Consider the following 23,817-nt stretch of genomic DNA (forward strand, 5'->3'; position numbering starts at 1 on the left):
GGCATCTGGGAGTGGGCCCCGAACCGAGGCTGTGGGCTGACTCAGTAGGCCAGGGCTGGCATCAGGAATCTGCCTTTTATACACCTCTGTGTACCTTGTGTCTGCAGTGCTAGATCAGTGGCCAAGGCTGGCCCCTCAGAGCAGGCAGGAGACGGCAGTGAGCAGCTGTAGCAGGGGGAAGCCTTCAAACGCGGCAGTGCAGGGCTCTGTGGGGCTTCAGGTTGCGGTCTGATGTTCTGTGCCTCAGTGCTCTCCAAGCAAGGGATTCACTTCACTAACTCAGCACATACTAGGTTAGAATACGACCATTTACAAGAGGAATCGTGCCTTCTTTGACTGGAACTCCAAGTCTGGGACCCAGCAGCTTCCATGTGACCGTGAGCCAGCTCCACCCATGGGTACCACATAACCAGGACCACACTAAGCCCCATGCACATGTATCTACTTCAGCTTTACAAATACTCTGTGAAGGTTGTAGCTTTATTTCACAGATGGGAAAATAAACTCAGAAAAGCTAAGTAACCTGCCTAAATTCACATAGTTCAATAGTACAACCAGCTGGGATTAAGGCTTTGGTAAACAATAGATGCCCAGTCCCTCATATCCAGTAGGCACCCAACTGATTCATGTTGAAAGTTTCATAATTAAATAACAAACCACCTCAATTCAAGCCAGGCTTATCAGATCCACTCACCTAACCTCAGTATCTGATCAGCCTCAGAATCCTAGAGATCCTGCCCCCTGGGCCCTGGAAGAGGAGTCTGCCTACGCCTACAACACTGATTTACTCCTGTTTCTAGAATATAGTGCGTATGTGACTCTCCTGGGATCTTCTACAGACTGGTTCAGTAGGACCAGCTGGCCTGAAATGCTGCATTTCTGAAAACCAACCAGCCATCTGAAGTGGAGGACCTAGCCCTGTTTTCTGCCTGGCTCCAGCCAATCATTGCTGAGTTTCAGATTAAGCCATGTCAGAAAGGCCCCCGGACCTCAGCTGAGCAGAACCTCCTGCTGGCACAAGTTGGGGGCCCTGCAAGGGCAGGAGCCACTCTGCTCCCCTGGGACAGTGCCGAGTGACTTTCCCTCCAAGGACAGGTCTCTGGGCACTCACTTCTGTGCCAGTCCTACAACCCTGAGGAGGCCCAGCCCAGAGCAAAGCAGGGCAGCAGGCTCATGGCTCTGGAGACCTGGACAGTCTCTGCACCCATCCACACGCTCAGTCTACCTCAGCCAAACAACTGAGCAACAGACAACTTGAAAAAGCCCGGCTTCCTGTGAGACCTGCCTCCTGCCCCCGCCCTCCACCTGCCATCAGCCCAGTCACTGCTCAGAGAGGTGCCTCTCTAGTTTCCGTCAGTCAGAAGGTAAGCACCAGGGTGGAGGGGAGAGAGTGGGGAGACGGAGAGTCTCCCCAGGCCTGAGAGCACCCTCTCCTTCCCAGCCCCCACTCAGCTATGCAGGGCCACCTCCTTGCCTGCCCCTCCCCAGCATGACAATCTGCCACTGCTCACCTATTTTAAGCAATGAACCCTCTTGCCCTAGGTCAGGGTGGCCCCCTTGGGGTTTGAGGGTCAGGTGAGATAACATGTACTCGGCTGGACAGCCCATCCACCAGGTGCAGGCTCCATCAAACCATTCAACCCTAAAGCTTGCAGAACAGAGAAGATATTTTCTAACATAGTTATTCAAGTTAATTTTTAGTGACTTTTTAATCCCATTATGCAACCCAACTCCATTTCTCTTTTGATCCTGGCGGACTGGACCCAGAGGTGCTTTACACTGCACTATATCCCCAGCACCTCTGCCCCCGGCCTTTTAAAATTTTCTGTTTTGAAACACAGTCTCACGGAGTTACCCAGACTGGCCTTAAACTTGCCATCCTACTGCCTCAGCCTCCTGAGTTGCTGGGATCACAGGTGTGTGCCACCTGACTATATCCTACTTTTTCTACGACCTCAAAGTGTCTTGTGTCCGGGAACACTTCTGCTCCATCAGAGGGTCTGAGCTGGGGATGGGGCCATGATCCTCCAACCGTGGCCCAGGCTGTGACAGGAGGTGGGACAGTAGGACGGCGATGTCTGTACAGTCCGAGGTGCCCCTTGCTGGACTGCAGGCTGCTCGGAGTTCAGGCTGGAACATCGTTCTGGGCAAGTGCTTGGTGACAGCACTCACTTCTGTGCCAACACAGGAAGAAAACTAAAACATACCAACAGTCACATCTTAAACTAACAATTCCTCAAACATGATAAAAGGCAAGCTCAACATGATTTGGCAGTTTTTTGAATCTTTAAATTAAAAAAGAAAACATTCTCACAGAGATTCAACTTATCTGCTTTGAGAAAATGTTAAAAGAAAAAAAAAATCAGACCAAATGATAAAAATAGATGTATCCTCCATAGAAATCTGGCCTAAGCTACTGCATTCATGGCTATTCAGTATTCTGAGCACGAGGTGACATATCAAAGTATAAAAAATAAAAAAAAAAGAAAAAAGTTGAGATACCACCATTACATTGATGGCCTTGGCCTCAAGGCTTACTCGGTGGCCACTGGCCACTACAGTGTCTGGCTCCTCCCACCCTCTGCAGACTTCCAGCCTTCAAAGGTCTTCCTTGGTCCTGCTCCATTTTGTGGTATGTTTGTCTATAAATTTGCTTAAATGTTCCAGGTCTCGGTTTCCACCCTCAAATTTAATTGGGTTCTTTTTGTCCTTTCCAGGAGCAAAGTAGATGGTGGGGAAGCCATCCACCTTGTAGCGGTCACTGGTGATGTCATTGGAGGTGGCATCCATTTTGGCGATGACCAGGTTCTTCTGGTTCTTGTACTTCTTGGCCAGGCTAGTGTAGACAGGCTCCAGCTGCTTGCAATGCCCACACCAGGGTGCGTAGAACTCGATGAGCACGTCCTTCGAGGGGTCCATCACGATGCTGTCAAAGGTCTTCCCAACAACCACCCTGACAGGCCCCTTGTTGTTCTTGGGCACCGGCTGGGATTTGATGACTGGCTTTAGTTTCCCTGCCAAGGAAAGCCAAGCCCGGGAGAAGGCGTCAGTGCTGAAGGACCCTGGACCCAGCAGCCAGGCAGCTCAGTGAGCAGGAAAGGGTGAATACTGCTGGTGGTAAGTCACACTACTAGGGACAGGAGGACCTAACCCCCAAACCTGACCCCAGCAATGGGCACTGCTATAGTTAACACGTATCTCTTATTCTCCTAGTCCCAGAACAAGCCAGTGAAGGTGCATGTCCACCCTACCCCAGGCCTAATGGGCCACCAGGCCTTATCCATTAAGAGTATCCAGAGATGCTGCCCAGTGCAGAGGAGCTACAGAGCACTGGCACTGAGGACCTGAAAGCCACACAGGGAGCAGTATGAAGAAAGTGGACAGGTTCCCTGGTGAACCACCATCCTGTGGCTGGGATTGGGCAACTCACTCAACATATCAATCAAGAACATCATTTAGACTTCAAATTAGGTTTTCCACACACATGAAACTTATTCCTAAATCCAAAAGCTTATTTTAAAGAGGGGCTGGGGTTGTGGCTCAGTGGTAGAGCGCTCACCTAGCACATGCGAGGCCCTGGGTTCGATCCTCAGCACCACATATAAATAAATAAATTCAATAAAAATATTGTGTCCAACTATAACTAAAAAATAAATATAAAAAAAAAAAAAAAAAAAGAGGGCTGGGGATGTGGCTTAAGCCGTAGCGCGCTCGCCTGGGATTCGTGCGGCCCCGGTTCGATCCTCGGCACCACATACAAAGATGTTGTGTCTGCGGAAAAATAAAATAATTCTCTCTCTCTCTCTCTTAAAAAAAAAAAGATTTTCTAGAAAAGGCTTCTTAAAATTTCCAAGGCCCACCCAATTCGGATGTTTCTAGCCTCTCATCTCCAGATCCAGGAGGGAAAACCAAGGTCAGGCTCATTAGAACAAGTGGCTGACAACAAAGAGGCTCTGAAGCCCCCAGAGGCATTACCTGAATTCATCTTTCCAGGCTGCCTCTGCGTACCCCTGCTCAAAACCTGACTTTTAGCTTCTGGAGGCTGATGCTAAGTAAGCCCTAAGATGGTCTCCCAAATCTTGCTTTTGCTTCTAAAGCAAACAATAGAAGAGGGCTGGGGATGTGTCTCAGTGGTAGAACACCTGCCTAGCCTGAATGAGGCCCTGGGTTCCACCGCCAGTACAGCCAAATAAATAAAGTTCTCTTGCTGCCAGGCATGGTGACACACTCTTGTTATCCCAGCTGCTTGGAAGCCTGAGGCAGGAGGATCCCAAGTTTGAGGTCGGCCTCAGCTACTAGGCCCTGTCTCAAAACAAAAAGGGCTGGGGATATAGCTCAGTGGTATGAGCCCCTGGGTACAATCCCCAGTTTAAAAGAAAAAATCAAAAACAAAAACAAACCCTCCCAAATGTTCTAAAACTTCTATGTGTTCTTGGTGTCCTGGTGTTTAGGTCACAGCTGGTCCTTCCCCAGACAAGGAAGTCAGGGAGCGAGCGAGCGGGAATGGGAATGGGAAGCGGAGTGGGCAGAGGCTGCCCGTGGACTCTCCTGGCCTCTTGCACATGTGCAGCATCGGACACCCCACGGCTGCCCAGGTTCTGTGTTCCACCTGAGGGGACAGCTCAGCCCCAACTCACCTTTTTTAAAAGCTGTGATAAACTCCCGCAGGGTGTCAGAATCAAACTCCTCTGGCTCCATGGCAAACTTCTTCCCATTCTCATCGAGGATGGCCACATTGACGTCCTCCCCACTCTCGCTGAGCCCCAGGTCCTTCACCTCTGTGGCGTAGTCCTCCTCATCAGCGATGGCAAAGGTGTACTCAGGGAAGTCCTTAGCCACTTCCAGGACTTTGTTTCGCCAAAACTGAGTAGCTGAAATGGACCAGGCTGTGAGCTGATTGGCTGGCTGGGCACCTATATCTAGCTTAGAGCCTGAGGTAACGTGTAAGACTGTCACTAACACTCTCTGACAACACACAAGCCCCAGATACACCTCAACTGGAGACAAAGGCAAACCTGAAAGAGCCCCACTGTGGGCAGGTGGTCGGGGGCTGCAAGCCCAGCAAGCCCCAGAAGACCCGTGCCCAGATGACACAGCAGTGTCTGGAGCCAAGGTGGCCCAGTCCTGACTGTAGCCTCACCTCCAAGAGGGTGCTGGCCCCAATCGACTATGCTCCCTTCTTGCTAGAAAGAGAAGGGCAAAGGAAAGTGACCCTGAAGACACTGAAGCCCTTACTAAAAACTACATGTGCACCATTAACCTGTGAGGCCTAGGCCAAGGCAGGATTCTGAGTGAGCCCTATGGCTCCGGATGGGTCTGGCGGGTCCCTCACCAGCTCTATAATCAAAGCTGAAGTCCACGCTGTAGTAGACAACCACCAGGGGGCGCTTGGTGTACCGCTTAGCATCGTTGGAGGTCTTGCGATGGCCCACCAAGGGCAAAGCGTGCTTCACCACATGGTCCTGGATGGCTGACACCTCGGTGGAACCCTGTTTTGAAGAGGCCACAGGTAAGAATGGCCCAACAAAAAAGGGATTAGCTAGCATATCTTTTACTGTCACTGCTAACAGATGTTTGTCTTAAAGAGCTTCTGCATGGGGGAGGGGCAGTGGTCCTTGGATCAAACACTCTGGGTTTGTCCCCATTCAAGCATACCCCAGTAACTGCCTGCTTGTCAATGCTAGTGCACTTCTCAGGCAAGGCCAGGCCCAGTGAGGAACTTTTCAAGAAAGGCGTGGCTCTCCAATGACAACAGCCACCAACATGATCTGATAGTACAGAACTTTCCATCTTCAGCTCAACTATCTTCACAAGAGCCTATGAGATTCATCTTATATTTGGCAAGATGTAACCTCAGATTAGAATGTGGAGTCAAAGCTGTGTGGGGGTGAGGTGCTCAGCGGCTGAGACTACCCCTATTCTCTGGGACATTGTGCCTGCAGACAGCTCAGCACATATGGGCTCAGATGACTGCTCTTGAAGTCTCAGCACTGTGGCCTTTAAGGATGGCTTGTGAAGTTTCCCAGGTGGAATGTCTTGATGACATTTACATGCTATCTGTGACTGGCTGGGCACAGTGGCAGTTGCAATGAAGACACAGCTCAGACTGGGTGTCTCCAGGTTCTCAGTGAGGACTTTACCTTTTTACTGGGCCCTTCATAGACATCACCCTCACAACAAACAGAGGTGGGCACTGCCATGTCTACTTTATAGCTGGAGAAGCTGAGGCACAACCAGTTTGCCCAAGGTTGTACAGATAGGAAGTGGTGGGTGAACCCCATGGGCCCACAATTCCCACCTGGATGGGGTGGCCAGGGAGGGGTCCTTAGTGGCGCTGAAGGACAGGAGGGCCTTGCAGGGTGGGAAAGGGCAGAGACAGGGTGAGGTGCCCAGAGGATCTGGTCTGATGTACTGGATGGGTGAAATGTGCTGGAAAAGCAGGAAAGGAGTGCTCTGGAGGGGATCCAGGAGCAGAGCAGCAGGGACAGGCTTAGCAGACTAATCACACTGATGAAGCTCTCTGGGGTCAAGAACCCTTTAAAGAATGTACTAAATGCTAAAGACCCTTTCCTGGGAACATGCACGACCACACAGGGCTATATGCCTGATTCCTGGGGTCCACACCCGCCTAAAGGGTCCCTCTTTCCATGGGATGCAGGTCTCTGGATGAAAGGAAGAGAAGTGAGAGGGAAGGGTCACAGCAGCTGTCCCAAGTTCAGGGAAGAGGGTCCTGAGCCTCATGTGGGTTGAGAAATGGATGGGGTGAGCATGCAGTCTAAGAAAGGGACCAAGGGATCCGAGGACAGGGGAGTACGAGGAACCAGACAGACTCAGGACAGTCGCAGCCTCTCTGGGCTCCGTCATACCCCAGTCTCTGTGGCTGCTCCCTATATGCTCGCTCACCTCGCCTCGCTCTCTCCTCCTCCAGGACCTGAGAGCCTAGAGCCTAATGAGAAAGGTGCATGGGGCCAGCTCAGCCCAGGACACCTGCACTCCACCTGCACTTCAGCTGCTGTGGGCCCTGGAGAGGAGCACGTGCTCTGCTCGCCAGTTTCTGCTAATTAAAAGCTTCAGAGCTGCCATCCTCTCCAAACCAGATCTATCTGCAGAAACCTGGGGAATGCCGAGCTGGACCCAGGCTCACCCTGAGCTGGTAAGCCACCCAGAACTATATGATAAAAAACTTTTTAGTTAGATTAGCATGCAAAGAGGTAATATATGTGCCAAGTTGACCAGCTCCACCCAGGGAAGGGGAAGGGCCCACTGGGCATTACAGCCTCGGTACCCAAACCACCTCCCAGCAAATGAGGCTCAATTCTGCCCCAGCACATCCAGACCAAACCCACCATAGCATGGGCACCAAAGGAGATAAGAGCCTACCTGCCAGGAGGTATAGAGAGAACAACTGCTTTGGCAAAAGCAGAGGGAGCCTCACTGGGGCCTTAGGTCTTATGACCTGCCAGGTATGTGGTGCCCCAGCCCCACACCTCCTGCAAACTTGGTCCCTGAGCCACCTGGCTGAGCTTCCCACCAGTGCCTTCAGGCCAACAGTGGGGTGGGAAGAGAGGGCTGGGAAAGGCACTCCAGATGCAGCGAACAGGGCAAAACTCCTGCCATGCTTCCAACCCCAGATGCTCATGCCTGCTGGGTGCCCAGGCAGAGCCCCTGCTCACCTGCACATCCATCACGTGGCTCCTGGGCTCATACTTGGACTGGAATTTCTCAGGCTGCATTACGACCAACTTCCCCAGGGAAACTTTCAAGAACTTAGCTATTTCAGTGCTGAAAGTGTGGTGAAATTTGTAATCTTCTCTCAGGTTGTTGGCTGACAAATTAACAATACAATAAAATGCAATTACAAAACTGCTAAAATGAATGAAGTTTAATTCGTTACCTATACCAGCCAAAGCAAACACCCTAAAAACAACGTGACTAAACCAAAAAATTCTGTGTGGACAATACCCGAGCTTAAACCCCACCATCCGTGACAAGGAGCAGCATAGAGGCACTGAGGCCAACAGCATGTCACATCTGTGTACAGTGCAGCATCACACATGCCTAGGACTTTACACTGAGTTTCCACCTGGGGTTCTTGGTGGGGGTTTCACCCTAACCTCCTAAATGGGGAGCTGCAGCCTGAATGCGGTTCATTAGCACTCAGCAAAAGCCCTGGGGAGGCTGGAGTTCCCCCTGCAAGTTTCTTCCTAACTGACAAGTCTAGAATGGATGGCAAGGTTACCTAACCAATAAAGACTGAGGAAACATGAATCAAATTTAGTTCTACTGTAAGTTTTATTACAACATTAATCCATTCAATGTATGCATACTTGTTATTGTGCCATGGTGAGTTGTGAATTTAAAAAAGATGATAATAAGCACTTGAAAGTAGAAAACCAAGCTGCCTGGGATATGGAGGGGAGAAGGCCTCAGGAAAGTAGTAAGGATGGAGAGGAAGGCCTGTATGTGGTCCCCAGGCACTAGGAGCCGGGCCTCGGCAGAATGGATTTCAAGATGGGGTGATGCCACCTGTCCCCACCCTCATAGAACATGGCTGCTGACAGCTGTCCACCATCACTTCACTTCTCAGGACAGCAAGACTGTCCTGTGGTGCCATCTGGAGCACACTTCGTATTGCCAGGCACTCTGTAAAGTACTTCATCTACATTTTTCCAATTGATCTGACAACTTCTGGGGGAGTAGTAAAGATGACAGCCTTGGACCTGTGGCCACAGTGTTAGTAACTTGAACCCAGGTCTGAGGCCCTCGCTTTATGGTCAGAGCCTTCCCTCCTACAGAGGGGTAAGGAAGAGGGAAGGCAGACACTTGGATGAGTATGACGTGCCCTCCCCTCTGCTCAGAGGCCAAGGGGATGATGGCGCAACTAGTTTCCCCCATTTAGTATGTGATCCTACCATCCATGTGCAAGGAAGGCCAACCAACCCAGCCCCAGCCCCAGGTGGAAGGCTCATTCCCACATATGCTACCCCAGTCAACCATCCAGCCATTTCCTTTGTGATGACCCTTGAGTTTTGTACAAAACACACTTTGCCCATTTTGATAGTCCCGATCTCCTGGAAGGGCTTATGCATGCTGTTCAGCACAGCGGGCCAGTACTTACCAGCATCCTGATATTGCTGGTAGGCTGGGTCACTTTCTCCCTGAAAGACCCCAATGATGACAACATCGTCCCCATCCTTCAAGAACTCCTGGACCTGCTTCAGGGTTGGAACCTCCTTGGAGGGAGGCCCGGACTGCTCAATCATGTAGTCAACAATCCCTGGGGAGAAAGCACACACCTGAGGAGGGGCTTTTGGAGTGGCCCACACTACTCCTCTATCATGGGGCTCGCCCCACCAGGGGGTGGTGAAAGGATGTGGCCGTACCATATTTCTCTCGTGGTCCATTGTACTCAAAAGGCCTTCCCTTGCGGAAAATTTTCAAGGTAGGGTAGCCAGAGACATCAAACCTCTTAGCCAGGTCTGTCTCTGCAGTGGCATCAACTTTTGCCAGTGGAATTGGCGGGGAGCGCTTGCTGAGCTCCTTGGCGGCCTTCTCGTACTCAGGGGCAAGTTTCTTGCAGTGTCCACACCTGCCAAGGGGAAGCCAGTTCTGTCAGGGGCCTGTCCCAGTGTGGACTCATCTCCCAGCTAAATGAGGTGCAGAAACTAATCCAGTGTACCCAAGCAACTCAGGTGCATCCAGTAAACCTTAGAATGTCTCCTAGGTGTGGGCACTGAGCCAGGAGAAACCAGGAGGTGGGAGAAACTAGGAGGTGAAGATGTGAGCTTCCTGCATGGCATCTGTGAACCAGAGTGTGCACGCGGGACAAGGTAACAACATCACAGAGACATGGAAAGGATGAAGAGTGTGACCAGCCTGCGCTTGCACAAGCAAACCAGGGCAGGAGAAGACAGGCATGAGTCAGAGGAACTCAGGCGGCTGTGCGAAACTCAGCCCGTCTACACCACATGACCTGCCAAAACCTGCGTGGCCAGGGCCTCATGTGTCACAGGCTCTCAATCCTCAGTTAAACACTGTCTTGCCCTGGCCTTTAGGACACCCAAAAAACCTGAAGGATTGCCCCTGCAACATGGAAACTATTTGCAAGTAGAAGGATAAATGTCCTCCAAGGTATCAAAAACCAAACAAACCGCACCACATACACCCAGCACAGGCAACGGTCTGCTGCACTGGCTCCTGAATGGCTGCAAATCAGAATCCCTAAAACAACCCATAGGTGCAATGTCCTGTTGCTCTTCCTCTTCCCACTCCCCAACCACCAAGCCAGGGCCGCTTCTGTAGCAGGACAAGGGCCAGCATCTCCCAGCATCACTGGAGAGTTAAGGGGGGGTCACAGCCTGCCTGCTCACCAACCAAGGCATTTCTTCCCTTCTTCCCAATTTGTTTTCCTCTGTATTCTCACTTCATTTGCACATCCCATGACTAGGTGCAGTGATTTTTCCTACAGAACCCAGAAAGCCTCAATTTAGAGCTTGGGAGCCCTGGCCCTTCACTGTGCACCAGGCACAGCCTCCACCTGCTGATTCTAGGCACACACACTTCCTCTCCCCATCAACTCCCTGGAACTCATCCACAGAACAGCCACTTGAGGCCACTCTTCTTGGCCTGACAGTCACTTTCCTGATTTGCCATTTATTGGCCTCTACCCTGATCCACAGGACATATCCTGACAACTGTTAGAACTGCTCGAGAATCAGAAGCACTGATTGACCCATGATAAACTCACCAAGTGCCTCAGGTCACCTCCTGAGAAGGCCAATGGCCCTCTTGCAGGAACACTCATTCACCTTTGAAAAGTCTTCCTTCTGATTTGCTCTGTCCACTTTGTCACCCCATCCTATCTCCTGGGATATCCTTATAATTGGTCATGCCCTTTCCCCACCCCCATGAAGCCTGATGACAGCAGCCACTTTGGTCCACAAGCTTTTGGGAACCTCACTGATCTGCTGCCTGAACTCTCCCCCACTTTCTTTCTGGTATCTCTTTCCTTGATTACCTGTTTCCTTCCACACCCACTCCTCCAGTGGCACCGTTTATGAACTCCCCTCTTCCAGAATACCTGGTACCTTGGCCTCCACCTGCACTGCACCCTCCACCTAAGCCCAGCAGGGTGTTGAATAATCAGCATCTTAGTAGCATGAAACTGAAGACCCCCATCTCACCATGGGGCATAAAACTCCACCAGAATTATGTCTGCATCATTCACGACTTCATCGAAGTTCTCTTTGGTCAACACAAGTGTGACTTCTGGGGGAGGTGTCCAGTTGGGCTGGGAGACTTCTCTGACCTTGGCAACAATTTCTGAAATAAGGGGAACAAAAAGAAAAAGACTGAGCACACGGAGGCCCAAGCTGCAGGTTCTTACTTCACCTCCCTCCAGAAGCAGGTAGAGAAGGAGTAAGTGGCAAGGGGAGCAGGAATTGTGACTTCCTGAACTCTGATGGCATCTCTAGCCAGAGCCACTTTCACAGTTTTGAGAATGCAGTTGAGTCAGCGGGTCTGTATCCCAACAACCACCTGGGACATTTCCACTGCCACAACCGGACCCGAGCCTTCTCTAGAAGGCAGGAGACCTACTTGATGTATGGTCTCATTTTCTCCTGGACTGTGTACCAACTGGTTTTGGTCAAATATGCTTATTAATAGAATTCTGGGAAATCCCCTTAACATGTACAGGCTGTATATGTATTTAATCATACATATCTAGCACTAGTATATTACATGCATGCCAAAATGTTTGCAAGAATCAAGAAAAATATAAAAGGAGCAATACCCCCTGTCTGCTCAGGGTATACTGGCATCACCTGAGAAGGCTTTTTAAAAAATGCTGTTTGTGGCTTCATTCCTCAGAAATGTAGTCAACAGCTATAGCTGGTCACAAGACTATGTCCTGACAAAAAACTTGCCAGGGCTGGGGAGGTAGCCCAGGAGCAGAACAGAGGGTCTAGAGGGTCTAGCATTTGCAAAGTCTTGGGTTCCATCCCCTGTATCACAAAAATCAAAAACCTCTGAACCTTCTTCAATGTTCTCTCCACCATTCTACATGCAGAATGGAAAATGAAGCAGTATACTGTTTTAAAAAACTGATTACAAGAGAGATATGCCACTGGGTATGGTGGCACAAATGTAATCACAACAATTTGGCTGAAAAGGGCTAAGGATGTAATTCAGAGGAAGAATGTTTCTGGGTTCAATTTTTAGTACTACCACCATCACAAAAAAAGAAAAAAAGTAGTATGCCCCTGCTAAGGAAACCACATTTTTTATCTGTTTATTCATTTAATAAAACTTCTGTAGTGCCTCATGTGAGCAAGCAGGTACCCAACAGGTCTGAATGCAGATGCTGTTGGAGACTCCCGGAACTGCACTCTCTGTGCATGGCTTTGCACCACAGCCTGTGAAGCCCTCCCTGGACACTCCTAAGAAGTGCCAGTTACTTGGCCTACCTTGAGCCTTACCAAATCAGAAACTCAGGCTGGGGCCAGCCACCTGTCTGAGCCAGCCCTCCAGAGGCATGCTACATACCAAGGACACTGCTCTGAAATACCATTGGGATTAGGGCCTCTGGTGTCATTTCTAATGTTCCTGCTCCAGATCTTGGCTGCCATGGTTTGGAATGTGAAAACACCTCTCCCACTAACCTCACTTACCCCAAACACTCCAGCAGGCTGGTGCTCCTGGGGGAGCCAGTCCCAGGACACTTGCCCTTCCTCCCTTGTGACCAACCAAGTGTCTGCTCCCCTCACTGTGCTTAGTACTAGCTCACCTTCGTGGGTCCGGGAGCCATCATAGTCCACAGCCTGGCCCTTCTTCAGAATCTTGATGGTCGGATAACCACTCACATCAAACCTGCTAGCCAGCATGGATGCTGAGGTGGCGTCGATCTTAGCAACTGCAATGGGAGGATCATTACTCTTCAAGGTACTAGCAATCTTTTCATACTCCGGAGCAAACTGCTTGCAATGCCCACACCTAAGGATTAGATTGAGGGAAGGAGAAGCAGGTTACTGCACCATGCAGATGCAATCCAACGTCACACACACACACACACACACACACACACACACAAATGGGGGCTAAGGAAATATCTGCAGTTAAGAGGAATGACTCCATATAACACCATAGAGAGGCAAAAGAGGTTTTAAGTCAAGCAGATCTAGGTTTGAATTCCAGCTCTGCCTTGGCAAGTACTCTCAACCCAAATGATCCCTTCTGTTTACAGTCAGCCCTCCACATCCACATGGTGCACACCCATGAATTCAGACAACTGTGGATCAACAACAACAAAAACCCCTGCATCTGTACTGAACACACAGACTTGTCTTCTTGTCACTATTCCCTGAACAATGCAGCGGAACAACTACTGATGTAGCACTTATTTTGTGTTACGTATTGTAAGTATTATAAATAATCTTCAGATGATGTACACACTTGTGATCCCAGCTACTCAAGAGGTGAAGCAGGATCAAAGGTCGAAGGCCAGCCTAGGCATCTTAGACTCTCGAAAATAAAATCAAAAAGGCCGGGTGTAGCTCAGTGGTAGAATACTTGGTTACCAATGTGTGAGGCCCTGGGTTCCATCCCCAGTACCACACACAAAACAACCCCGAAATACAAGAGGACATGCAGAATCACATGCAGTCACGCCACTTCATATAAGGAACCAGAGCATCTGTGTATTTTGGTGTCTGTGAGGTACGGTGGAGGCTAGATTAGTCCCCTTGGAGTCCAAAGGACAACTGTAAAAGTCTCTCAAAGTTTGGGCCAGTGATCCCTTTCAGGCGGTCTGTGAAGTCAGAATCCCTGAAGACACACTGAGAATAAGGTAGGGTTTTCCAGAGGCTACCTGACTTACAGAAGGAAGACGAGAGCCAGCAGGTACAGCACTAGGAGGGGAGACAAGAAAGGAAACGGGGTGCCTGTGTACGTTAAAAAATAAACGACGAGTCCTACAGGCCAACAGCCCAAACTTAGGGCAGCCACCAGAACCCCGCAGAGCCTGCCTTCCCTGAAGCTGCCATGAGGCTGCTCAATGCCAACTGGCAGAACGGAACCCGGGGTCTGGACAGCACTGAGGGGAGGGCCTTCTGCACTGAGGCCGACTAGCCGTGGGAACCGGAACACAGGTCCTTACCATGGCGCGTAGAATTCCAGCAGCACTGTGTCTTTATCAGCCACAAAGTTATCAAAATTCGCATCATTCAGGACCAAGACACCATTTTCTTCCTTAACTTCCAAGTCTTCTTCCTCCTCCTCATCTTCCTCCTCCTCTTCATCCTCAATAGCATCTTCTCTTTCAGAAGCATCTGAGTGGAAAATACTGGTGAAGAAACTGATGACTCTTTTTTTCAAAACTTTCTTAGAACCCCAAAGCCTCCAAATGTGTTATGAGTCCTGTGCAGCCAAACCTCCTCACCCCAGCAATTCTGCTCTGGGTCTGCACACTATATGGCCACTTTAGATGCCAATAATAATAATAATAAGGCTTTTATTATTATTATTTAAAGAGCAAATGCCTCAGAAAGGCGTGGGGGCAGGATGAGCCCCCTCCAAATGCAAAGCCCTCTTCCTTGCTCTGCTTTCCACCAACAGGGCCTTGATGTAACCTCCCATGAACGAGTTACCTGCCTGGCCCCCAAAATAGTAGAAATGGGAAATAGGGACTCTTTCTTGACTTTTCACCCTGGAGGATTAGTTCTGCTTCTGAAAAGGGTGACATTTTACCTCAGTCAGACAACAAATTACACCTCTGCTTAGAAGCAAAGTTTTCTTCTTGGAATGCAGGAAACTGAGTAGAACCTGTCAAGTTTGATTTTTTGCCAAACTATAGAAGAGATCCAAGTGTTTGTGAAACTCCAGTTGTTTATTTATTTTTATGCAGTGCTAAGGGTTGAACCCAGTACCTTACACATCTAGGCAAGTGCTCTGCCCCTGAGCTACAACCCCAGTTCCCCCAGTTCTAATTGACCAGCTTTTCATAGCAGCAAATGGAACTGAGTGCAACAAGCACAATAATTTCACTAACTCCAAGGCCATAATATTTCTAGAGGCCAGTGCTTTTCTGGAGTTACTTCTCAGGAGCTCAATCAACACTGCTAGCTACTTGGGGCTGAGGGTGCACTCAGGGCCTGAAAACCGTCAAGGGACTGGGACTCCTGGGGCCTGTGGCCTCTGCTAAGCCAGTGTTGGATCTGCAGCTGGGACAGTGGGGCCATGCACTTGCTGCTCCCACATGGCCCATAATACCTTGCTTCCCAGCATACTCAGATGTTCTGGAGAATGGGGGTATAGCTCTCATCATTATTAAAATCTATAATCTAGCTGGTACATGGTGTAATCCCAGCTACTCAGGAGGTTGAGCAGGATGAGACCCTGTCTAAAAGAAAGGCAGACAGACTAGGGATATCGCTTGTGGTAAAGCATCCCTGGGTTTAAAAAACAAACAAAACTACCAATCTGCAGGGATGTTCTGGAGCTTCTCTGCCCAGTGGGCACCATCCCAGTCCCACTGCCTGGCTGCTCAGCCCAGTCACAGAATGGAACTTACTAGCTTGCAGAAGAGAAGACTGGAGAGAAGGCATTAGGGAACTTCCTCCTCCTCAGGCTAGGAGCCTCAGAGGACAGGAAGCAGAACTGCAGAGTCTGCTCAGTTACACAGGTGGAAGGGAAGATTCAAGTGTATGGCGAGGGCACCTAAAACACAACCACAAAGGCTGATCTTTTCAGGGTGATTTTACAAAAAGGATGTGCAAAGGTGTTTTCTGGCTATGCTCTGAAGAAAGCAAGAAAAGCCTGAAGTAGACTCAGCACTCCTAATGAGAGGCTCCTGATTAAATGGGTCAGCCCGTTCCCAGGAGGCAACCTGTTTAACATTCAAAAAAATGAACTGTATTTTCCTTTTAAAGGAGAACAAACAAAGTGATAGAACATTCCCTACATAATTAAGCACTCTCCACTGCATTAAGACATGAACTTCTTTCCGTTCCTTCCACAAAACCCCAGAGTTGATTTCTCTGCAAATTGAGAAAGGGCTAGAAACAGAGAACCCAGGGTGTCCCATACAGGTGCTCTACCACTGAGCTACACCACCAGTCCCTGGCTCTACGATCCCATTGTTATGGTTCGGATGTGAAATGTCCCCCAAAAGCTCATGTGTGAGACAATGCATGAAGGTTTAGAGGAGAAATGACTGAGTTGTGAGAGACTTAACCCAAGCAGTGAAAAGTCCCCTGATAGGGATTAAATGAGTGGTAACTGAAATGGTAGGGTATAGCTGGAGGAGGTGGGCATTGAGGGCTTAGCTTTGGGGTATATATTTGTATCTTGCAAGTGAAGACCTCTCTTTCTGCTTTCTGGTCAACATGTGAGCTGCTTCCCTTCGCCACAATCTTCCTCCATGATATTTTGTCTTACCTCAAGCCCAAGGAATGGAGCCTACTGTCCATGGACTAAGACCTCCGAAACTCTGAGCCCCCAAATACTTTTCTTCCTGTAAAATTGTTCTTATAGGTTCCTTTAGTTATAGCAACAAAAAAGCTGACTAAAACAAAAATTGGTACCCAAAGTGGGGTCATATAACCTGACCTTGTGGTTTAGAAGCTTTTGGAGATTTTTGTAATTCGCGGGAGGAATTTTGGAAAGGTTAGCCATGCAAGCTAGCAAAGCTTTAGAATGTTGTAAGTGGGTCTTTTTTTTTAAAAACATGTAAATTTCAAAGCATCAAGCGAACCCGTTTCAATTTTAGTCAAACTCTTTTTTTTTTTTAAGAGAGAATTTTAATATTTATTTTTTAGTTTTTTTTCCGGCGGACACAACATCTTTGTTTGCATGTGGTGCTGAGGATCAAACCCGGGCCGCACGCATGCCAGGCAAGCACGCTACCACTTGAGCCACATCCCCAGCCTGTAAGTAGATCTTAATGGGCAATTCTGGTGAGACCGCAGAGGACCAGAATGCCAATCTGACTGTGGACACTAAAGAGTGGGTTCATGAGGTTTCAGAGAAAAAGGACTCTATTGGAACTTGAACTAGAGGACATTCCTATTATGTTCTGGCTAAGAAGTTGTCCACATTTTGTTCTGTGAGGCCGATTTTAAAAGCAACAGACTTCTTAATGTGGAGGAAGAAGTTTCTAGACAGCATAGCATTCAAATGGTGGCATGGATATTGCTGGTGGCTTTTACCCAAGTTTATTATGATATTAAGGAGCAGAAAGCAGAGCAGAAATTTTAAAACTTGGATTTGAAAGGTGGGAGTAAAACTGGGGCTAAGAAAGTTGCAGTTAATAAAGACATTACTGCGACTAAAGAAATGCTAGAGACTTTGCCCAGAGACCATAAGAAAGATGGTTTGAGGGCATCTCAGGAATTGGCAAGACCACATCCATCTCAGATTTAAGCGAATATTAAGTAAAAATTCTATCGAGATGAGTGGGGCACCTTATTTGCACAAGTGGGGCAAGGAAGTTTTTTTTTTTTTTAAAGAGAATTTTTTTTTTTAATATTTATTTTTTAGTTTTCGACGGACACAACATCTTTGTTGGTATGTGGTGCTGAGGATCGAACCCGGGCCGCACGCATGCCAGGCGAGCGCGCTACCGCTTGAACCACATCCCCAGCCCACAAGGAAGTTTTTTTCATGTGCTCAGCCACCCAGAGGATGCTGCAGCCAGTGTCCCCGAAGGCTTTACCACTGCTCCAGATGGCAGCAGACCTCGGCATCAATCGTGGTGCTTCAGGAACGCAGGATACTAGAGTTAGGGGGTCACGGAGGCTTCCACCAAGATTTCAAAGGAATGTCTGGGAGGCCAGGCAAAGAGCAGCAGGGTCAGAGTCCCTACGGACATCCCCTGAGAAGTCAAAGTGTGGAGATGTGAGGAAGAAGCTGAAGCTCCAGTGGAGACCCCAAGATTAAGAAATGCCAGTAATGTATGTCAAGGAAAGCTGCAGGAATCCAGCAGAAGCAAGCCAACAGAGAGGGATGTGGACAGCAACCAGTACATCCACAGGGGAGGAGCCACACAAGCCCTTTGGAGAAAACATCACACTGCCATGTGCTCCAGATGCCGGACATGGAACTACAGAACTTGTTTGCCCAGCTGGACTTCGGTCTTGCTTTGGCTCTATCTGTACTATTTTTCTGAATGGAAATGTTTACTCTGTACCTTTATATATTGGATATTTGTACACTTTCTTTGATCTTTACAGGAGCTCATAATGTGAGTTTGCCCCAAGTCTCAGAGAGTCTTCAGACTCGGAACTAAATTATTCTGCATTGTGAGATGGGCATGAGATTTTGGGGGCCAGGCGTGGAATGCTATGGTTTGGATGTGAAGGGTCCCCCAAAAGCTCACATGTGAGACAATGTATGGAGGTTGTGAGTCTTAACCCAATCAGTGAACTGATCCCCTAACGGAATTAACTAAGTGGTTAACTGAAGGCAGGTAGGGTGTGGCTGGAAGAGGTAAGTCACAGGGTCCAGCATATCTTGTGTACCCATATCTGGTGAGTGAAACCTCCATTTCCTGATCATCATGTGAGCTGCTTTCCTTTGCCATCCTCTTCCTCCATGATGTTCCGCCTCACCTCCAGCCCCGAGGAATGGAGCCTGCTGTCTATGGCCTGAGACCTCTGAAACAGTGAGCCCCCAAATAAACTTTTCTTCTAAAATTGTTCTTATGGGGTCTTTTAGTTACAGCAACAAATAAGTTGACTAAAACACCTGTCTACTAGAAATCTACATATCCCTGCAAGCTAGACACATCTTATCCTAATGGGGACACGACTTTTCACTGGACTTCACTTTTAAATTTGGGCATTCTCAGATAGAACACCCATTGAAACATTCCAGCACCACCTGAAGTAGTCTCCTAGCATGAGGTAAATGAAGCCTCCTACATTCATCTCCACCTCGCTCACCCTACAGGAGAAAGCCACTCCTGAAACAGGGGGATCCAACCAGGTGGCTGAAATGCCCTTTGACTCCTACCAAACACACCCACGGACAACTTTGCACCCCTCCTCTGTCCAGCCCAGATGTAGGCAGCAACCACAAGGATGCCCTCCCTCTACCTCCTCAGCTGGCCAATTCCAGTTTCCACCAGGGGCACACCTGTAATAGTTGCACAAATGACCATTAAGCCAACACTTAACGGTTTATGGTGAACAAGAAAAGGACAAAGTTGTTATCGGAATAGGGATCAAATCATTATCACTGATATTAACTACGTGCCAGGCTCTGTGCCAAACTCTTTAAAAGTTTCTTCCCAATACACAAAGTTTAAGATGAGACCATTCTGGTCTTCCACTTTTTTGTGGGGTCACGGTTTTAGAGGTCTCAATCCACAGGACAGCTCCATTCCTCAGGACTCGAGGTGAAGCAGGACATAATGGAGTGTGGTGGAGGGAAGCAGCTCACATCAAGGTGATCAGGAAGCAGAGAGAAAATCCACTCCCCAGATACAAATATATACCCCACAGCCACACCCTACCCACCTCCAAGTTACCTCTCAGCTAATCCCTATCAGGGGATTAAGTCACTGAATTACTGGGTTCAGATTCTTACAACCCAATCATTTCTCCTCTGAACCTTCTTGCATTGTCTCACACTTGAGCTCTTGGGAGACACCTCACATCCAAACCATAACACCACTGAACTACATATATCCTTAGTTCTTTTTATTCCTCATTTTGGGACAGTCTTGCTAAATTGCTGAGGTTTGCCTCAAACTTTTAATCCTCCAACTCAGCCTCCGAGTCGTTGTGATTACAGGCATGCACCATTATTTTAGCTGGAAGAGTGCAGGCAACTTCTAATCCAAAACATGGAAAGCCCTGGCACCTGAGGCTTAGACCAGATGGCTTAAGTCTATTTAGCAACCACACTGGGGGATGGGACATTTAGGTGCCCAGATATCACTGTGCTGATGAATCTAAAATGTGAGAGAAACCAAAGAAAGGCCTAAAGATTTAGAGCCTGGCATAGTGTTGCATGGCTATAATTGCAGTGATCTGGAAGGCTGCGACAGGAGGATCACAAATTCAAGGCCAGCCTCAGCAATTTAGTGAGATTCTGTCAGTTGGAACATTGGAGATCTGTTGACCAAGTCATATGCGAAAGGCTATGAAAATTAAGGGCTAGTGATGCCCTCAAGGATAAGAGGGAGTAAAGGAGAAAGCCAGAAGGATATGCCCTTGATCAGGATACCCCAGAGATACCCTGGCTCACCCCAGAAGCAACTGCTTCCCAGGGACAATACAGCACTAGTGATTTACAACCCATAGTATAAACTTGATGGTCCCCAAAGTCCTTGAAGTCCACCCAAATGTGCCACTCTCCTGGGCCTCTCAAGAATCCCCCCAAATTCAGTGGACAATGCTACTGTACTTTCCAGCTAGGTTCCCAAAAGTATCCAAATGCAAAATTTACTCTGCCTATGAAAAGTGAAAAACTTGTTTAAAATACAGACTCAAGGGCCTAACCCCACTATGTATTTAAATAAGCACCCAAGTGATTTGGATAAAGTTGCCAAGACACACCTGTAGGCAGTACTGATTCCTTTCAGCAGGTGTTTTTTTTCCACTGAGTCTGGGTTTTACTTCCTTTTCTACTGGGCAAAGACTTTTGAATCTGACCCACACAGAAGTTACTCAATTTATTTGAAAAAGTCTAAAGTTCACGTTTCCCCAACACACTAACATTGGAAAAGCGGGGTTATTTATATTGGAATAAACTTAGCAGGTAAAAAGCTAGTGGTAAGGAAAAAGGACACAAAGGAAGAAGGTTAAGACCAATACTAAATGCCCAGCTCTCTAGGAATTGTAACGAGTACTTCTTAATTTTCAAAGTTCTCTTATGTTTGCAGGTAGCTGATTTCAAAGAAAAATGCAGGAACATGATGAGGCTCTGTACCCTGTCCCTAGCAGAGTGCGGGTTTCCAGGGTGGGGACCACACAACCCAGGCTTGACTCCTCCACCACAGACCGGCACATACTGGGTGCTGAATAAATGCTGAGAAGAGAGATGAGGTCTCCTCTTTATACGGAAGACGCAAACCTCCCTTTCACCTTCAAACCAGAACCCGTGCATTAATTATTTCCAAATCTACAGAGAACATTTTTAAAGAAGATGCCTGCTGCCCGCGGCTGCCCCTGCGAGCTCCCACGAGTGTCCTCCCGCCCTCGCATCTTCTCTAAAACCTGTTTGGACACTGTGGACCCCCTTCTTCCCTCACAATCTCTGGGCGTGTGCGTCTGGAAGTTTTAATAAGTTCCACGATCCTCCTTTCAGGGCAGAAGACAATCAGCTTGGACCTAAGAAAATCAGAGAATGAAAACGAAGGAGCCTTGCAAAGAAGCCTGTCTGTACCCCGTTCTGCGTCCCAGACTCGGGTGGCAGGGACTTCCAGCGAGTCGGAGCTCGTGGGCCCTGAGCCTCGGCCTCTTGGTCGTCTCCACTAAGAGATCCCCAAAGCCGTCCAGCACCCCTTTCCTTCCCCTGAAATCCCAGCAAGTCCGCACCGCGAGCGACGGCCGTCCCTCGATCTGCAGGAACCTGCGCGAAGCCCGGCGGGCCACCAGTCTTACAACCCGGGCTCCCACGGCTTCCAGCCTCGCGGACGCACGACGCCCTCCCCAGCCAGGCCGCCGCTCACCTTCGTCCGTTCCCTCGGCGCTGGCCGCGGCCAGCAGCTGCGCCAGCGCCAAGAGCAAGACGAGCAGGCAGGCTTTTCGGAGCCTCATGGCGGCAGCAGCGGAGCGCGGCCTCCAGGCGCCGGCAGCCGCGGAGCACTCCCAGACTAGCCCAACGACAGAGGCGCGCAGAAAACACTCCAGGAAGTCCTCCCAGGCAAATGACCGGGGGCGGGGAAGCCGTCGGTAGGCCAATCCCCGCGCGCGGACGGACGCGCAGGCCGGGCGCCTCGCTGCGTCCTACCTTCTCCCCCGCCCAGGCTCAGGCCGCGCCGGCGCGCCCCTGGAAGCGCGTTTAAAACTCCGAGCCCTAACGTGAGGTGCCCCCTTCTGATTGGCTGCGCGGCGGCCACCAATCAACGGCTGCCACTCGGTTTGCGCGGAGCGCACAGGCCGAGAGACCCAGCAGGGTAGAACAAAAGCGGCCGGCGGAGCTCAAGGGGGGCGGGGCCTTGCAGCGTATCAGGGTGCGATTGGCTAGCAGCGCAGTGGGCGTGGGGGCGGGGCCTGGGAGCGGTGGGCTGTGCGGGCTGGGCTTCCCGCCTGGCGTGGCAGGAAGAACACGTGGCCTTAGGGGTGCTGTGGTGCCCTGCCCGCCGAGTCCTAGAGAAGCGGGAACCAAAGGGGACGAGCATGAGCCAGTCTGTTGTTGGAAGAAGGAGAGAGACGGGCTCCCGAGTCTGCAACCTGGTCATGGGCTTCTTGGTTTCTCTTAAGAGTTTTCCCACATGTCAAGTTTGCAACTGGGTGTGATGACACACCTGTAATCCCAGTGGCTGGGGAGGCTGAGGCAGGAGGATCACAAGTTCAAAGCTAGCCTCAGCATTTTAGCGAGGCTCTGGGCAATTTAGAGAGGCCCTGTCTCAAAAGTTTTTCAATAGGAGGGGAGCTGGGGATGTGGCTCAGTGGTTAAGCACCCCTGGGTTTAATCCCCTGTACAAAAAAAGAAGAAGAAAAGTGCATGTCTTTCCTGGGCACAGGGTTAGGGGATCCTCCTGGAATGACCATATAGTAAAGTGAATCCAGGATTTCATTTATGAGCAAGCCTTCAGATTCTTGTCTAAACTTTGCCTCGTTATTTATTCCTTCCCTGATTTACTTCAAAACATAAGTAATACCAGATAGGCAATCTAGTGGTTTACAGAAATCTAGATGCAGCCCTGAGGTTTTCTCTCTTGACTGTTTTGGAGAAGAAAACTAGGTTTGTATGTCAGAAAAGAAATCTGTGGTGTGTATTAGAGTTTCATTCATTTTTTTTTAACCCCTGGGCATTAGTATGCCTGAATTATGGAAGACAAATAGGGAAAAACAAACAAAAAACAATAAAGTCCAAGAGTCCAGTAGTGGTTTCTTGTGTATATAGATTATTAAGTGAGAAAGAAAGGAAGGAGGTCATTCACAGATGTTAGAAATTAGGAAATTTTAGTTAGTTTTTATTATGAATCCAATGGTTCCTCATTAATTTTGTAAAGGACAAAGACATGCTGCACCTAACTGTAACACCAGAGTATGCATGAAGTGATTTGTTACAGTGTGATAAATGTAGACTAACAATTTAATATTATTTTAAAGAACTCTAAAGAAAAAAGATTGAGTCCAATCAGAATTTTTGTCTTTCTCCATAGTTTTTTTATGAATTTTCACTAAACTGAGAAGAATGAAGGGCAACCAATTGCAGTAAGGCCCTTTGTTGATAACGGGTATGACAGGAAACCTGTCAAAGTGCAACCTATGTGTGTGTGTGTGCGCACACACACACACACACACCCCTTGTGAAATTAAAGCGATAATGTTCTTAACAGGGATGATAGGTGGGAGGGAAAGGGAGAGAGAAGGGAAATCGCATGGAATTGGAAGGTGAGCCTCAGGGTCATACACAATTACATATAAGAGGAAAGGAGGGGTAAGAGAAAAATAATACAAGTGAAGAAATGATTTACAGTAGAGGGGGTAGAGAGAGAAAAGGGGAGGGGAGGGGAGGGGAGGGGAAGGGGGATAGTAGAGAATAGGATAAACAGCAGAATACATCAGTCACTAGAATGGCAATATGTAAATCAATGGAAGTGTAACTGATGTGATACAGCAATCGGTATATGGGGTAAAAATG

General features: G+C 48.9%; 1 protein-coding gene across 1 annotated transcript; it reads right to left on the reverse strand.

Annotated features, from left to right (window-relative positions):
- Window positions 1–461: 461 nt before the first annotated feature.
- PDIA4 (protein disulfide isomerase family A member 4) lies at window positions 462–21,993 on the reverse strand. Its single transcript, XM_081286341.1, has 10 exons — window positions 21,674–21,993; window positions 14,156–14,327; window positions 12,788–12,993; window positions 11,184–11,322; window positions 9,384–9,589; window positions 9,119–9,277; window positions 7,674–7,825; window positions 5,333–5,489; window positions 4,638–4,871; window positions 462–3,014 (listed from the first exon to the last, which is right to left on the reverse strand). Exons 1-10 carry the CDS (start codon window positions 21,759–21,761, stop codon window positions 2,599–2,601), a joined length of 1,929 nt encoding a protein of 642 aa, XP_081142467.1. The 5' UTR covers window positions 21,762–21,993; the 3' UTR covers window positions 462–2,598.
- Between the last annotated feature and the right edge of the window lie 1,824 nt (window positions 21,994–23,817).

The sequence above is a fragment of the Spermophilus citellus genome (genome assembly GCF_964194105.1).
Source record: "Spermophilus citellus genome assembly, chromosome: 3".
Taxonomy (NCBI): domain Eukaryota; kingdom Metazoa; phylum Chordata; class Mammalia; order Rodentia; family Sciuridae; genus Spermophilus; species Spermophilus citellus.